Raw genomic sequence first — 19106 nt, forward strand, 5'->3', positions numbered from 1 at the left:
AGTCCCAACCACCCACCCACGCCTCCAGTTTTTTGTGATAAGTGTTCTTAAATACATTTAATAGGAAACAAAACCTGTCGTAAATGTGCATTGTTATGTATGTAATATGTCTGTAAAATAATTAGAGATGTAAATTAAATAAATATTTTTCCTTATCTTACAAATTATGATGGTCTGATAGAATTGATTTTGGGGACGAAACATTATCACAGAATAAACAAAAATATAGATGAACAGAAAAACAAACAAACCGCAAAATATTTCTGCTTTTTAATAAATATTCATTAAAGTAATAGATTCCTTGAGAATATTCCTTCTGCATCATATCATTTTTCCTATATACATACTATTTATCATAGCACGAAGTTCACATTAATTTTCCGTTACCGGCCTAGATTTTAAATACGCTCCAATTTTAGGCGCAGCCTCAATGCGTTTCCTTAAAGCAGTCAGTGTATCTGTTAATTTCAACTCCATTTTGTCAAAGGCATCCAGAGTTCTGAGGAATGCTAAATCGGCCATCGTCAGCTGTAAAGATATTGTTAGAGAGTACAGTTTATGATCTTAACCCCCCTCCCGCGAGCCACCCAGATACGAGACGGTTACTTCTTGTTTAACCCTGTGTTCACTAGGGATTCTACATTTTACACGTCAACATTTCTCTGATTTCGTACTTACATTTGAACCGACTAAAAACCCTTTTCCACCTGCGTTCTTCTTTAAGCAATCTTCTATTCTTTGCATGTATACAGGAACGAATTCTTTAAATGCCTTCATCTTCTCCGCCTGTAAACATAATCAAGAATGAAATAAAATAAAATATAAAACTATCAAAATGTAAAGAAGATACTGAAAACTCTGTCATGTCTTTTATTTCGACTTCACTGAGATATATCGAATAGACATAGGCCTATGGTGTGTCCAGGGGTCCGCGTTTGCCCAACTCTCTGTTTTGTATTGTTTAAGGGAGTTATGAGATTGATCACTGTTTGTTATCTTCGCCTTTCATGAATGAAAAAAAAAATATTTAGAAGGGTTGTTTGTTTGTCCCGTCGACAATTTTTCACTCATATTGAGACGTCACCAGCTGTAGGTGAGGTATCAAACATTTAGACGTATGCTTAGCGCACATGATCGTAACAGTAAGTTTTTTTTTAAATTGTGCCAACGCCTGCCGCGACACAGTATCCATTCTAAGGTCATATCCGAAAGACCCGTGATTCTCGCTTCTAAATGTCGAGAGTTTGGCGAATGAGCAATCACTACCTATGTTTACGTTTTAGGTTTGACGCGGACAAGGCACAGGCGAGACTCGGAACTCAGGACCTTCCTGTTACGAAGCGAACGCTCTACCACTGAGCTACCGCGGCCGGTACATTCAGATGGGAATTGAACATATGTAAGCGACAAAATGCTTCAAAGAATACTATGATGTTTTAAAGCACGGTTCAGGGAAATATACAGACAATTCAAATAAGATGACGTCATGCATGTCGTTACCTTTACTGCTTCGTCACTTCCGAACACTGCGGGGAACAGAGCCTGGAAGAAATCAGTCACTGTTTCGCATACCACGTCTATATTTGCAGCATCCATGTTTGTTTTACCGTAAAGACCTGTAAAGATATATAGAATGAAGCTTGTGTTGAATTTGCATATACGAGAAATTCTCGACAGCCAATCACAAATCTATACTATGTCAACAGCCGATTCAAAATAAGTCATGGATCCGCCTCTACATTAACTGTAATCCCAGTACTCTCATGGGAAGACACTGCCAGTGGAAGACAAGTTCTGGACTCTATCTGAACTTTGTCGTGTCGCGGCCGGGATTCGAACTCCGGGGCCTTCCGCATGCGGGGCGAACGCTCTAACCTCTCGGTCACCGCGGCGGTTCTCTACTGATATCTACTATTGAAGTGATGCGCTATAATTCAATTGAAGATGACAATAATTTAATTAATGCGCGCAATAATTGACTTATATTTCTCTTCAATTGAATTAGTGCACGGATTAATTTAATCTATTACACACTAATTCAATTACTGCGTGCAATAATTGAATCATTGCCCTGATCAATTAAGTTAAAGATGCCAATAATTCGATTCTTTGCATTTTGATTGGCTAACAACTTGAGCACCCCGTTTATCAAACCACACCATTGTACGGCGGTTAGTACTGGTAATAGTCGCATATATCTGTTTACCGGCTTCGTTAACGTTTTACCGGTAAAACTCAGTTTCCTAGTGTTAACGACCACAAATAAGCAATGAGAAGATAAGACATACAACGTTTATTTATGAAACATTGCTTCCATTCTTCACCGGGACACAATCAACCTCGATGTACAGTGCATTCATTTTTTTTTTACATAGAGCAACAGTTCACCTAAGAATCATGAACAGCTAGTTAAATGGAATGTCAAGATACCCACTACATGTACAAGTTTTCTTACCGAACTCCCGGGCCAAGAAGCGCTCTATCGCCCTGGACTGAGGGATCATCTTACCATCCACCTCCAGCACTGGCATACTGCCCTGGGGCATGCCTGAGGATAGACAATACAAAAATAATCACATTTCACTTGTAAAAATACAAAATAACAAATAAGCATACTTCGCTGCAGTAAAGAATTCCGCTTAAACAATTACCGGGATAAGGCGAGCACTTAAAATCTGCGATTTGATGTCAACCTCTATATGTCGTAGTTTTAAGGGACCTTGAGTACTATAGTATGTACTATAGTATGTGCATGTATACTCATCACAACTACAAGTACATGTATCTTCCAATTAGTCTATTCTATATATAGCTATTCAGATACTAAGCGTACTTATCTATAAGAGTGTATATATACACACTCTGTATTATACATGTACATTTCATCTATAAACTTCTAATAACATTTTCCTTCATTAAAAAAATCTGCTTAACCAGTTCTGTCTGTATGTGTGTATGCATGTCTGTATGTGTGTATGCATGTCTGTATGTGTTTACATGTGTGTGTATATGATGTATGTACAGGTCTGTCTGTCTGTCGGTATGTATGTACATGTATGTGTGTCTGTCGGTATGTATGTACATGTATGTGTGTCTGTCGGTATGTACATGTCTGTTTGTCGGTATGTATGTACATGTACGTGTGTCTGTCGGTATGTATGTACAGGTCTGTCTGTTTGTCGGTGTGTATGTACGTGTGTCTGTCTGTCGGTATGTATGTACATGTCTGTCTGTCTGTCGGTTTGTATGTACATGTTTGTCTGTCGGTATGTATGTACATGTCTGTCTGTCTGTCGGTATGTATGTATGTATGTACATGTATGTCTGTCTGATTTTTGCATCTTGTGTAACACATGCTTTATGTGATTTTAGAGATAAAATCAATGAATTTGAACTTGGTCACCTTCGATATTATTAAAATGTTTGGTTGATGGACAATGACACAGCCATTCTGGTTGTTTAAACAGATTTTGTGATACCTGCATCAAAGGGAAATGTACAATTGCTCGAATCACAGGCAATTATATTGCTTGTGTTCGAATTTGCTATTAGAGAATTTTCTGAATATATATGAATTTTGAACTGGTAAAGGATTGCTATCTATAAAATATTAACGTTATTTTCATTTTTGAAATCAAATATACAGCTACCCCACACTCGCTTATAGTAGTATTCCCCTAGCAACGTTTTCTAATGTGTGTGTGTGGGGGGGGGGGGGGTAGTAGTTTCAATTCTCTAAACCTTTTAGCAATCAATCAAATGATAATGAAAAAAATAAATAATAATAAAAAAAAACCAACCCCAAAACCCTAGCTGGATTTAACACTAACTTTTCAAAATTTTAAACTAAATTTATGCGGTATTCGTCCTTCGCTCCATGGGTTCAGTGAAGGCAAACATACAATATGTCTTACTTAGTACGTGATATTAACTAACGTTGCATGTAAAAGTAACGGAAATCCAACGCTCTCACCCACCCCTCCCCCTCCTCGGCTCTATACAGGACTGAAATACCAGTGGAATATAATTCATAAAGTTTATAAAACGCAGTCAAATCGACCATGTTTATACAAATATCGTTACTTTTGTCTTAGCAATGTGATGTCATTAACTTAGATAAACATGCAGAGATATTACATAGTCTGTGATGCGGAATGTTGGTAGAGGGATTTCCTCATTAGAATAATCAACGTGTTAGAAGAACTCCTCAGCAAGCATTGATAAATACCGCATTGTCCTTGAAACGACGCTATTTAAACAATTTCTCAAAGTTTGTTTGTGAATAAACACACACCTGAGTTCATAAGGTTAACGAATTTCGTTGTAGAGCAAAGACGTAAACTTTTTCCAACTCGTAAAATATATTTTCATGACAGATTTCAGCATATGCAAGACTTTTGCATTATAACTTTAAATGATAAACATATATAATGGTCGAGACAGCTTGTTTAATTTGACATATCGATTTTGAATACCTGAGACGACTGTATGGATGTTTTGAATTCTGTACTTTATAACATTTAAGCAAAGCATCGAGTCGTGAAGGCCGGAGGCTTAGTAAACAGTTTATAGCCAAGTTCAAAATGGCACATCATATTCGTTAATAAAATGGCACAAAATATAACCACTTAGTTATAACTACATGCGATTAGTTTGCACGTGCAAATGCCCATGGGTGACGCTATTTTTAAAATTTCTGTAGGTAATGCATTATTATATACCTGGTATCCCCTCTCTACAGCGATTGTCATACTACATGAACGACCACGTACGAGCACGTTTAAACAATAGCTATATTTGATTTGTATATATTTGACTTACTTGGTTTTTTCTTGGGCCACTCAGTGCCTTCGATCCTAATGTCCTCATACTTGGCCCCTGCTGCAGCAAAAAGCAAGCGACATACCTCCGCTCTGCCCTTGGCGTTGAAATAGTAAAGCTTGTAGGCCGGCATCTTTAGTTTGGTTCACGGTGTCGTCTGCTGGGCTTGCCGTCGAATCGTACGAAGCAAATGGCTCGTGCGGTCCCTCCTTTTATAGATGAAGGCTATTTGTAAATACTCCCATGTCAGAATATGGGACATCGCCGACTTTGAAAAAATCATCAATAATCTCGAAGCGCTTCGTTAGGACAACCATGCATTTCTTCTTATTGAGACATGTTAATTTGATCCAGGTAAAATTCTGGAACGAAAGACTTTTTAGAACACTATTCAGCTAAATTTTCATTTTAAGATATAACAAGCATGTCTGTAATAGAAACAAATGTCGCCTAGCATATTCAATGATAATTTTTTGTTGTCCTAGATGCCAACGAGAGAGAGAGAGAGAGAGAGAGAGAGAGAGAGGAGAGAGAGAGAGAGAGAGAGGGGGGATTCACCATGTAAACATGATTTATTTATACATCCGTGACGTATAATAGACACAATGAATTCCTACAACTGCATGTGGCATGTTCTAATTTTTGAATGGGCTTAGTGATTTCAAAAATTAGAACAAGTCACGGGGCGTCTTTAGCTAGAAAGGGTGATGGTGCATAGTAACAGGGCTCAAATTCCGGTTCTTAATTGAGTCCAACAAGTTTAGCCCCCACCCCATCCCCTATATACAAACCTTGGAGTTTTGAATATACATACAATATATGTTTTAAAGGTTTAATTCCTTATTGTAATCTATGGGAAACTATCATAGGCAAACGTTTGAGATTTCCTGGATCTGTCACTATCATTATCATAAAGGAAATTTAAAAAAGCGTTGAAATTTTCAGTACGCGTTACAAATATCAGTGGTCGTCAGATTATTTGCCATTGTCAGAGAATCTGATAATTATGCTGAAGAAATACATAATTGTGAAGGTTTCGGATTTAATTTGATACCCATGAATATATACCCATTTCACCGTCGACCTGATTCAGCTTTCTTCCAAGAAAACAGAATACTATAGTAATTGATTTTTAAAAGCTGAGGAAATCATTTAAATGAGGGAATGATGCCAGGAAGGGGGGTGATAGTATAGATAAGATAAGATAAGTTTATTCCAATTTTGGCCCCAGAGGGGCTTACTGTTATAGTAAGACAGTTTATAAAGAAGGAAATTCAAAAAAGAAAGAAAATTTACAACATTAACTACAGGTTACATAGACTGCAAACTGCATGTGGATGCAGCATGTTAGGGAAACAAGTACATGCATATATGAATTGCTAATCATGTGTATACACAAGTAAATGGACAGTATCAGTATTATACCAACATATGAATAATAAACTATAATGATTTTTGCAGTTTTAAAGCATCAATTCTTTTTCTGAAAGTTTGCACTAAATATTCACTCAATTTGACAATTACTGGTTTGTCTTCATTAATCATCAACCAAGTAAATTTGTCCTTATTTGTTAGATAGATAAAATTTTGTTGAGCTTGTATATACCATTAAAAAACATATTTCTCTCTTCAACATAGAATGGACAATCAGTTAGTATATGTCATGATCGAACACACATTAACATGACACAGAACTATTTTCTTCGAAGTTTAAAAAAATTATTGGCACCAAAGATCCGGTCTCTTAATTTAGCATTGTAGACGTACATGTCGGTTAAGCCAATAATTGACTAAGTATTCATGTATTTGTTTTAACGCTTTTAATAGTCTTTACCACATCTACCAAATATGAATTAACATAACATCATTTTGTTTTGTTATTTGTGTTAGAATTCCACTTCGTATACCTGGAGTAGTTCTGAATTGAGTTTAGCTGTAGAAAATAGGGATGTTCACAGTCAGACCTAAGTTTGTCTCCATTAACTTTATACTTCACAGATCCGTTTGAAAGCATTTTTAGAAATAAATCAGTGGCTGCTCATATAAGGTGATTATATAAAATACCCATGTTTTTCCCTTGTAGGCATTTAGCATAGATTTTGAGAGGGGATAGAAGAGCCTGAAAATTTAAGAAGCACCCCTCTCCGCGTTGTAAGGATCTGCATTGTAGTTTACAGACCTTTATGTTGAATTGCAAATATTTCTATTCCCACATAAACCTATATGTACATAGTAACAACACACTCAGGTTTCTAGCGGGTACACATACTGATAAATCCATAAATATTTTTATTTATCTTTTGCAAATAAAAGGATTAACACTTTATTCAAAGGGAGGAATAAATGTGATAATTTTATGAATCTCTCTCTCTCTCTCTCTCTCTCTCTCTCTCTCTCTCTCTCTCTCTCCGACCAAACCTACTAAGTGAGAACGTCCTCACAATGTGTAGAAGAGAATACACACATATATTATTCTAAAGGCAAAAAAGTACTATGTTAGGTATAGCTATAGGGATATCTATAAAAGTCTACCTAATACTCCATTTCGAATTATGAAAAAAGGGTTTTTGAGAGAGAATATTAATAAGGACATGTCCTCGCACCACTTGTCCTCACTAAGCTAATATTTTGTATCTACATCTTTCACATGCTGTAGGTCACATTTATGAGGACGTAATTGTGAGAACAATTTTTTTTCCCTCATAGTGCAATTCTGTTCTCACAACGTCTGTCCAATGGTTGAAATTTGTCCTCACTTCACATGTTTTTCTGTCCTCCCCTTCTCTCTCTCTCTCTCTCTCTCTCTCTCTCTCTCTCTCTCTCCGTTATCTCGCTGGCTAATGTTTTACTTAGAGTTATCTTTCTTTGTTTAGACTTCGCATTAAAATTCACCATTTTTAAGTGACAACTAATATTACATGTATCAGATTGTTTTTGTTGTTGTTGTTTTTTTGTTTTTTTTTTATTTTTAATTTTTCTATTCAACAGGTATTGAGTGTTTAATTTTGTCTTGTGACTTTTTACAGAATCACGAGACAAGTATGATACAAGAACCACCGAACCACTCGAAGGTATGTAGAGGCTGCAATATAAAATGTGTAGATGTTATCTTTTGTTGGCTTTCAATATAAAACCCGGTCAATTTCCTCAGCTAGCAGTGACGGATTTAGAGGGGGCGCAGCCCCCCCCCCCCCTAAAATTTTCAAATTTAAGGTAAATCACGGTATCTTATTTCGGAAAATCTACGAAACGATAAAAGAAACAATAATTTCTTCCACTCCGGGAGAAATAAATGACAAAATCTTTTGATTTCTTTAAATACTTTATTGGGAGAACTTAATTTTTTCCAAAAAATCCCTTAAAATTTGGGTCATTTTTATTAATTTCACCTCATTAAAACGATAGAAAATAGTACAATATTTCAAGTCCCATAAAGTCTGTTAATTCCAGGAGCTTCCGGGGGCTTCACCCCTGGACCCCCACCAGGGCTTCGCCTTGCACCCACTGCTTCATAATGTGGCACCCTCGTAACCACAATTCCTGGATCCGCCCCTGGCTAGTATCGCTTTTTAATAATGCATTTTCCATTGCAATGTGTTTTAAAATTGAATTTCATAACAAGATTCGTTTTGTAAAACAGTAAATTTGTTCAAGTAGTGACACCCCTCTCTCTCTTTTCACGTTTAAAGATTTGATTTTAGAGAATATATCCTCGATCAGTAATGGTGACGTCATCGTCGGAAACCCATGGTTGATTACGCTTCGCAAACTTTTCGAGAGGGGCGTTAAGATTTCACCATCGAAAGAGTGATACAAGCTCTCAAGTATTTAATAAGTTTTTTTATTTATTTATTTATTTTTTTATTTTAGAATGATAAAAATGTGCTTTGTTTGCAAATAAGGGATTCTTGAGTCCAAATTTCGCTGTATTTGATGTATAATATGAATATCTAAGAAATTATGCCTAAACGACTCAGAAAGACGTACGAATTTTTTTAAATAAAATATATCTATGAAAATTGAAAACATTATAATTTGCTAATATTTTTTTTTAAATCTAAGGAAAAAATCTTCAAAATTAAAAAAAAAAAAGAAAAGAATAAAATAAATAGATAAAAAAAAAAAAAAAATAGAAAAAGAAGATATATCCATACTTTCGAGAACTCAACTCTTTTGTGATAGAGGTACGTTCAGTGTTCTGTTGAACGCTTCCGGGTGGATACAAGATGTATACATATACTATAGACTAGCTATGTAAATACGGATAAAAGTAATGAAAGTGTAAATTTTGTTTATATCAGCCGTTAGTATACATTAAATGACCATATCAAGAATAATATTTGATTGAATTAGGTCATTAAATTAAATATGAAATTATTTTTTATTTCCTCTTCTGCGCGAGTGATATTTCAATCAAAGAAAAATGGTGATTATCGATTTTTGTTTGAGCTATTTTATTATCAATTAAATACTAATAAGCTTACAAATATTGTGTGTTCCTGCAGTTTGGGTGGTTGCATGGTGTCTGATAATCGGTCTTTAGGCAATATATGAAGGCAGCGATAAGCATTTGTACCCACCGCGTGTGGACGATAGTATGTTTTGCGTCTCACTGTGCGTAAGAGTTCCACAAAGGGAAAGAACTACTGGGCAATTCGGAAATTGCGTATTCCATATATATCAGAAAAATATATTAAAAGAGAAAATGAAATGAAATGGTTAAAAATTCAGAAATATTACAATTTTTCTAATTTGAACCAAGTCCGATCGGAATTATACAAAAGTTGTCGTAAAGAACACTGTAACTAGAAAACTACATTCCCTTGATGAAAAATGGTTTACAAATTGAACGAATTTATAAAGGGAACTAATTTCTTGATGAACAATGCATACAATTAGCAGCAATATGATCATTTTAGTAAAATCTATCAATTTTGATCGGGATCGGTACTTTTTTCTCTCGTTTGAACATTATAGTGATTATATCTGAATTTTCACCATTTTGTTTCAATTTCTTTTTAAAATATGTCTTCGATATGTCTCTTTTTTAACTAACATGTTTTTTGAAGATTTTATCCGTAGATTTAAAAAAATATTAACAAATAACGGTTTCAATTTTCATAAATATTTTTTTGTAAAAAAAAAAATGGAACGTTTATATCTCAGTCTTTTAGTCATGCTTTATTATTTAGATATTCAAATATCATGTACCAAATCACAGCGAAATTTGGACTCGAGAGTATCTTCTTTGCAAACAAAGCACCTTTTTATTATATTAAAACATAAACAATTCACACAAAATACTTCAGGGCTTGTATTACTCTTTCAATGGTGAAATCATTCTTCATGAGAAGTATTTTAACGAAGCATGCAATAACATTTTAACGTAATGAGCTACATAATGTACCTTTAAAAAGTAGAAATAACAAAAGAATCTGCATGGCGTTTATATTCACAAATCTGTCTATTGAATATGAAACCAGTTTGATAATTATTGGCAAGTTTTCCTGTGAGTAAAACTAGTGGCTATTGCAATGTATTCTAATCTCTGGGTTAATCGGTGCAATGTTGCAGTTTTGAAAACTGTGCAGTGATTCAAAAGGTATATTGGCTTATCGCCCTTTGACAATTATAGTGTTATGCATGTAATACCATATCTGTGTAAAAACAAACTGATGCAAAGTTAATAGAACACATAACAAATTTCTCAATGTCTTTCCATAAATCTTTTTTTTTAAATTATTCTGTTAAAACACCAATAAAAAAACAAAAACAAAAAAAAAACTCTAAGGCCTAGTGCACATTAGACCCAGATGATATTTTACGTTCATAAATACTTGCATGTAGTAAATGGTCAATATAATATATTGTGTATAATAAGTGATGAAAAACCAAAGCGTTATAGGTTATATTTGTTATCATCATTTTTAGTATCATTTTGTTGATATGTATATTTTCAATACCTTTAAATTATGCTCAGCTTTCAAGTACTACATTAAAATAGTTAGGAAGAAAGTGTTGTTGTAAGGAATATTGTATACACGTGTGCGGTATCATGTATGTATATGTTATTTAAATGTCTCGAAATAAAGCGTTATTTAAATTTTTTTTACTATTATAATGCTACATTGTATGTGTTATTGATGATTCTTTTAATGTTATAATGCCTTTTAATTCTCCATATTCTTGTGACAAATTTGGAACATCATCAAAACATCTACCGCCGAATCTCAATCTACCGAGTCCTGCCTTGTTACAGGATCACTGTACAGTGAAAGGACCCTCATCAACACATTTTGTTTTCTGTTACAAAGACATATTCATAATTGTTCATGAATTACCTCCACATTGTCCATCTCCAATATTGATATAATCTTGCTTGTATATAATGTACCGCGATGGCGGAATGTATAGAATATATAATTAGAAGACTGTACATGTCATAATAGTTGCATTTTCAATGTTTTTGCCTTTGATGCAACTACAAATTGTAATGATAGCCATTTCCACACGCGTTACAATTGCAAACAAAATGCTCGTAGGAATACGCGCCTCATAACGTATGTAGGTGTGAAGCGTCATACTCTCAATACACATTGTGTACACACAGGTCACGTGCTACCCATATCAACGCGACTCTAATTATAGAATGCTCAATACATGCATTTTCAAAAACGAAATTTATTTCCTCATGACTGCATTGCAGTGGCGAACAATGCGCGAATGAATACGATTAAATATACTACGTCTAATTTAACGACTCGGAGTTCCAGCAGAAATGAAAGTAGAATTTGAATATAAGAAATAAACTTTAATTTTGAAAATACTTGAGGATGTGAACTGTAACGCTCCACGCCGGTGTCAAGCGTCGCAGATCATATCCTCATGCAGGGGCGGGTCCAGGATTTGCGGTTGGGGGGGGGGGGGGGCAACTTTATGAGGCAGGGTGTCTGCATGGGGGCTGCCTTGAGACCCCCAGTAGGTCCAGGGCTCCTGGATTTTACAGATTTTATAGGGCTTCAAATGTGCCCTATGTAGTAATTTTTACTATTTTCTGTTATTTGTGAGAGAGGGGAAATCAATAAAATGACGGAAATGTTACGATACACACGTAAACCTGCGGAACAATCTTCCACGTATGTGTAATTTTCTTGGACTGTGTTGATAGAATCTGTCGATCATCTAATTGAATACTTGAAATATTGTTCAAAATATATCTATTATACATGCGCGCCTATCATCTCACCTTTATCGTCAGCTAAAAAACATGTTGGCCTAGTCCGTTTCAGAAACTGCCATGACGTCACGATGACCCAATTCGTAGCTGTATAGGTATATTTCTGCGCCGTCGAAGTTCTCGTTTTCGTGGACTATGCAAAATAACCTCCTCTAGCTCATTTGAAATATAAAAGCTTCGGCTAACACTTTGGCTTTTATATTTCAAAACAGCATTTCTCGATCTCGGAGTTTATCCTGCAACATACACGAAGACGCGTCCTTTATTTCTTAAATCCATACCCGACGGAAACCCGAACATGTCACGATAGAAACTAAAGTAAGAACTATGTTAACTGGTGGTCACAACATGATTGGATACTGTCACTTCCCGATAAATTGACAAGTTGTAGTCACTATCTTCGTGGACTCTAATAAGTGTTTTCGACGACCTTCGTCTAGGTATATGGCCATTGCCTCTTGTAATATACACCATGATCAGTCTAGGAACTGTAGCCAGAGATTGTAATGGCGGCCATCAGACTACCACCAGATAATTATGTGACGGATTCATAAGTGACAACTGCCAAACGATTGTGGTACTGTGGTTACATAATTTTTCGATATTTTCGTTGTTTACGCGGTTCTGCATTTCCTAACATTAAACCCCGTTTACACAGCCCTACGACCGTACGAAAATCGTGCCGATCACCCCGATCAGTTTGTGATCTGAAGGAAATATATTGGATCAGGACCGGTTCGGCGTCGAAACCAAGCAATTTGGTAAATCAAGGTCTTCGTTACGATTGTAAACCATGGTTTTACGTCAAACAGGCTCGCATCTTGCTTTCATTACAATCAAATACAGACAGATGCCGACCAGCGGCTGATTTTTAGTGCGTTTACATTGCGTAACCGCTACAACATATAAGACCATATTTCGATGTTACACAAGACCTAGAAGACTGTGACGATGTCGGTACGCTGTTGATGAGATCACGTTTGTAGTCCGCTTCTTCTACGTCATGTATATACATGTACAGGGGATGTAGTGGGAGCGTGATAGAAGCGTAACTAAAATAAAACCGAACTAAAATGACCCAAATAGGTTCCCAACTGTACTGCGCTTATACTACAACTTTACGAGTTACTTTCGCGGTTTGTCACGTTTTTTGGCCACATCTTTATCGTTGTAGAAGCGGCGCGTGATCAAGGATATGGGAAGAACATGGGACGGTTTTCTACGAAGTTACATTTCAGTAAAACATTTAATGAACCACTGTAAGTGGCAGCCGCCATATAAAGTTACCGACAGACACCTAGACATGTGATTATCGTGAGAACTGCAGCGACTAAATTCTGCAATTTCCCCATAGCTGTAAATATGTCTGCAAGATATAAGTAAAATTAGAATCAGACAAAACTTGTAGCTGTTTTATAATTATATCCACTGCATTCAATTTAGTGATAGAACTTTTAATCACAATGTATAGTGCCATTTGCTTAATTTCCAAACAAGTTTGAATTAATTTGTACGAGACTGATATACATGCATATATATAAGCCAACATTTACTTAATCTTTCATATAATCTATTTCAGTTAAACCTTATTTTGTACAAACAACACACGTGAGATATTTGTGATCATGATAAGGGGGGCACGCTAGGGAGCCACAGACAGCCACGACTGGGTAAAACACGTTCCCATCATTATTAGCGTGTCCTGCTGGTAAAGCCACTGGGTTCTCGTCCAGACATATATATTGTGTAGCAGCCTTGTGAGAGTAAGCACCAGCCACAAGATCTCCTCGATACTGCATGGACCAGCCGTCATAGCAGCTACTTTTACCGGGAATCATAATGACGCTGGATTCTGCAGTACTTCGGCAGACTGCACACGGGACGTCATCTCCATCGTCGAGTCCATGGCTAGCGAAGCTATTTATATCGTATTCAGACCCATACATCCTGCCGTATGAACTTGAATACTTTGTCGTTAGGTCTGGGTCAGGTGGCAAACAAACAAATTCGGCGGCCGCCCCAGTGTGCTCATACCAAGAGCCTCCTGCGAACCCTGATGAGAAAGAATGACTGTCATTATATTGACTGAAATGAACCATCGTATGTTCTCTAAATATTATCAAAACCACAAACAGTATCTACTGTTAACAGTAAATGTGTTAGCACTTTATGAAAATAGTATTACATTATGCATGCACAATTCCGTATGATATCTAGATGGATATGAATATTAGTATGGTAGATTAACGATGTCTATTTCCAGTACCATTCTATTCCAATCAAGCCACGTTGATATCAATTTAATTACACTTAGACCCTATCATGTCCACAAATCAGTGCATCAAAGGAAATGATTTTATCAAATTACATAGCCATGACCACAGTCTAGCATCATAAATGCGTTTGAAATCCATCCTATATTTTCTACTTCCTCACAATGAAGACTTATATCATAACATATTTACAATGATAAAACAAAAATATCAGTAAAACTGACTGATATACTCCTCGAATTGCATCTACATGTAACCAATAAACTACTTCATATGACGAATGACTCGCACAATGATCACTCATACGGAGACGTCACCACTGTCGGTGAAGGGCTGCAAAATTTAGGTCTATGCTCGGCGCTTTCGGCCTTTGAGCAGGGAGGGATCATTATCGTGCCACGGCTGCTGTGACACGGGACCGCGAATGTTGTGGTCTCATTCGCCCCATTTAGTCGCTTCCTACGACAAGCAAGGGGTACTGGGGAGCTATTCTAATCCGGATCCCCACGGGACAAGTTTGCTTTGAATAACTGCTGTTGAATTAAACTAGGAAAACCAAAGGATGACAATACGTTTCTTTTGGTCCTTTTCAGCATCCATTTTAGAAAATGTTCGGAGGGCATGGGTGGTAATACATCGGTTTTTATTATAGGTTTATGAAATAGAATATAGAAATTCCCGGAGCTTTCCTTCTAAACTTGTTGAAGGAATAATCAAGTTCGAGCCATCAAACGACACGCCACGTAGCCACGCCGTCAATGCACGTGTCAGGTGTGCATATCTATAGCAATGACGAGGCTATTTCTGCTGCATCATGATTCATCAATGAGAATACCTTAATAATAATATAATTGTAAAAAACTAATTATAGGTTATAGACTTTGTATGAGAAAATATGACGACCGAGATTTTTGGCGCGTAGACGGAACGATCTTGCGAGGTCCGTCCGCGACACAAAACGAGGTCGTCATATTTTCCCATACAAAGTCTATAAGCTTTTTATTATATACTTTCAATTTCATTTAGAAACTAACAATAATTTTCTTTTTAACAATTTCTTTATTGGTTTAACCGAGTAAAAGATGAAAAACACAAAACATTTAAAAATGAATGTCGTAGTTCCGGCTTGTGTATTGATTGTGATGTAATGTTTTTGGGCCGGAATGTTTTCGGGCATATACATGTATCGTGTGATATATGCCCGCAAACTTTTAAAGAAAAAAGAAGAGATGAAATTGAAAGTATATAATAAAACTATGTATTTTCTTGTTTGATGGTATTAGGGTACATTGAAAAATTAGTTAGGAAGTGCGAAATACTTTACCTGAATAAACTAACTCTGTGTTGTTCTTCGGACAATCTCTTCTCCCCCATCGAACATATACACCACCAGCTACAAATAAGAGAATCTTCTGAAACACGTCACTGTATATCCTCACAAGATGGAGTCATGTGTCAGATGTATCGCATATATATATAAATTTAGCAAACCAGGGAATGCATTATGGGGGCATGGATTTTGTATATCAACACACATGTTAGGAAGCTCACATCACATCAGGCAACATACATGTATCAATAAGACCTGTATACAAGTATATATCAACACATGATGCACAAGTGAAGATACCGAACAGTGATCAATCTCATAATTCATATAAAGAATACAAAATTAAGGGAAGGACAAATACGGGCATATCAGAGATGAGATAAAGTGTCTAGAAAGAGTAAGCATTCCAAGTTGACTAGTCACATCCGCTGTGGGTCCTATATCTTGATCAGATATACAGAGTAATCCGTAGTTAAAATGGATGTGAAGAACAGCCTCACAATTGGTATCATATAACATTCAGATACGGTACAAATGAGCACAACAAACAGAGCGTTTACAAAAAAGATGTGTAGTGGTTGTATGTCAGTATACTGAAGTGTACACAGAGCGAACATGTAGCCAAATGAAATCTAAAGGTAAGTGACTAATAACAGAATCACTTTCAACATGACTGGTTGTTGGTTCGGAGCATTATCTCAGTACCCGTTTGTTGATTTGATATATCCCTGTGAACTCTGAATAAAAGACGCCACGGAGTCCACCATATTCTGCTTCATATTTGGATATTCTGTTGACAATATATGTTGGCGGCAAACTGAGACTCAATTTTATTACTATCACCTGCATATAACAGTTACGTCTCACAAGTGATTCGATACTTGAGTGCATATTATGCATATGATCAAGTTTTTTAAAGCGATATCAGCTACTGACAAACAAGGTGATGTTTCCGGGTTTCAACAGTCTCATTTAAAGTAAACAGTTTGCAAATTCTATGATAGTTATAATGATCTAGTTTGCTATTAGTTCTTATGCTGTCAGACGTATTTCATACCGATTGTTTGGGCGTTCTTGGTATACTGATTTTGACTATAGATTACTTCGTTTGCCTGATCAAGATATAGGGTTCACGAGTGTGAGAGGTCAACAGGGGATGCTTACTCCTTCTAGGCACCTGATCCCACTTCTGGTGTGTCCAGGAGTCCGTGTTTGTCCAACTCGTAATTTTGCATTCTTTATAGGATTTTTTAGATTGATCATTGCTCACTATCTTCATTGATGTACGGGTCTTACTACATTTTATCCTAACAAGGATTCTCTATCTAAAGTTCGAATCCAGAACGCCTGTGACTTTTAATTCCGAACGCTTGGTGAAGGAGCGGTCGTTTTCTGTTTGACTGACACCAGACTGCCGTAATCTAATATATGCATGTAGTCTCTATTAACTACAGGAAGGTACAGCGCCCTCCGCTGAACTATCCTGGGGTTCATTTTTTTTTTTTAAATTTAGAACATAGAAATGGATGCAGTCATGATACTGCTATACAAAATGGTACCATCAACTATGATGCCATGAACTGGTGAATATTCCCGCATGTTGAAAAATTGTAGGTTATTAGATATAAATCGTATCGTCTTACATTGATAAATTTTCTGAGTAACTGATGAAAACTCACAAATTGTCAATATTTTAACTTTCCGCTTAATGATAAGATTATCACACCTACAATGTATAGTTCCTAAACTTTAGTGCGTCCCTGATATCGATCACACTGTCTACACCGTAGATGATATTTACACTTTACAACCTATCACCTATTTCAGAAAGAGACAAATGGCATTAATTTGCTCAACAGCTATTATTTCATACTGTAATAAAAATTGAAAATAGAAACCATTTGTTTTCGTTGCCTGCAAGTCGTTGTATTTCGTCGTCAGCTCCTGGACCTTTCTCTCTAAAGCGTGTAGCTGTGTCTGTAGTAGATCCGGGTCATTTAGTAATATTCTTCGTTCGTCTTCCGCATGTAAAATGCCTAATCCTGCAACACATATTGTTAGAACTTTCACTGCAAACATTGTGTCATGTCCGCATACGAGAGAATATTTCTTATCTGTTGAGAAGACAGCTATATAGCGTTGCGTGTCGCAATCGCTTTAGGTAACACCAAACAGTATCATTTCGGAAGCACCTCGCGTAATGTAAACGTCTACGCGACACAGTTTTTTCTCATTTGTTTTCCAGCATTTTGTTTTTATTTTTTTGTGTTGTTGTTTTTAGCTTAACTGAGCCGAAGGCTCAAGTGAGCTTTTCTGATAAAAAAATGTTTGTTGTCTGTCGGCGGCGTTGTAAACTTTTCACATTTTCATTTTCTTCTCAAGAACCACGGAGCCAATTATAACCAAACTTGGACAAAAGCATCCTTGGGTAAAGGGCTTTTACGTTTGTTTAAAAAAGGACCATGCCCTCTTCAAAGGGGGAGATAATAACAAAAATGCAAAAATAGGGTGGGGTCATTTTAAAATCTTCTCAAGAACCACTGGACCAAACGAGCTGAAATTTTCATGAAAGCTTTCTGACATAGTGCAGATTCAGGTTTGTTAAAATCATTGATATCGGGGGTAGGTTGGGGTCACAATAGGGGATCAATGTTTTACATAGAAATATATTGGGAAAATCTTTAAAATTCTTCTCAAGAGCCAATGAATCAGAAGACCTGGGATTTGCATGAAAGCTTCTTCACGTCGTGCAGATTCAAGTTTGTTCAAATCATGGCCCCAGGGGTAGATTGGGGCCACAATAGGGGATCAAAGTTTTATTTGAGAATAAACAGAGAAAATCTTTAAAAATCATCTTCTCAAGAACCAATGAGCCAGAAGAGCTGAGATTTACATGAACGTTTCCAGACATAGTGCAGATTCAAGTTTGTTCAAATCATGACCCCCAGGGGTAGGTTGAGGCCACAAAAGAGGATCAAAGTTTTACATGAGAATAAATAAAGAAAATCTGTAAAAATCATTTTCTCAAGAACCAATGAGCCACAGGAGCTGATATTTACATGAAAGCTTCCTGACATACAGCAGATTCAACTTTGTAAAAATCATGGCATCCAAGGGTAGGTTGGGGTCACAATACGGACTAAGGTTTTACATGCAAATATATATGGAAAGTCTTCAGATATGGGCCAAGGTAACTCAGGTGAGCGATGTGGCCCTTGGGTTTCTTGTTTACTGTTGTTCCTGTTTGTGTTGGTGGAGATGTTTTATATAAGACAAAAAACTCAAATTCGTAGTAGTAGTGAATACCTAGAAGGTTCGCCTCGAGAAAACGTTTCTAATCAAATTTGTCGGTCATCTTCCGTCGTCTTTAACAACAAATTAGTTAAATTTTTAACTTCTTTATAGAAGTACGAGTTCAATTTCAACATGACTTGACACATGGAAT

At 36.3% G+C, this 19106-nt stretch overlaps 2 protein-coding genes across 2 annotated transcripts; both read right to left on the minus strand.

The window, feature by feature from the left end:
• Nucleotides 1-255: 255 nt before the first annotated feature.
• Nucleotides 256-5368, minus strand: LOC125656073 (S-crystallin SL11-like). Its single transcript, XM_048886653.2, has 5 exons — nucleotides 4822-5368; nucleotides 2456-2548; nucleotides 1501-1616; nucleotides 679-786; nucleotides 256-528 (listed from the first exon to the last, which is right to left on the minus strand). The coding sequence occupies exons 1-5, from the start codon at nucleotides 4952-4954 to the stop codon at nucleotides 373-375; spliced, it is 606 nt and encodes a 201-aa protein (XP_048742610.2). The 5' UTR covers nucleotides 4955-5368; the 3' UTR covers nucleotides 256-372.
• Nucleotides 5369-13611: 8243 nt separating this feature from the next.
• On the minus strand, nucleotides 13612-17836 carry LOC125655359 (short-chain collagen C4-like). The gene is made up of 3 exons (XM_056145425.1): nucleotides 17560-17836; nucleotides 15656-15724; nucleotides 13612-14111 (listed from the first exon to the last, which is right to left on the minus strand). Exons 1-3 carry the CDS (start codon nucleotides 17738-17740, stop codon nucleotides 13645-13647), a joined length of 717 nt encoding a protein of 238 aa, XP_056001400.1. The 5' UTR covers nucleotides 17741-17836; the 3' UTR covers nucleotides 13612-13644.
• Between the last annotated feature and the right edge of the window lie 1270 nt (nucleotides 17837-19106).

The sequence above is a fragment of the Ostrea edulis genome, chromosome 7, assembly GCF_947568905.1.
Source record: "Ostrea edulis chromosome 7, xbOstEdul1.1, whole genome shotgun sequence".
NCBI classification, from domain to species: Eukaryota; Metazoa; Mollusca; class Bivalvia; order Ostreida; family Ostreidae; genus Ostrea; species Ostrea edulis.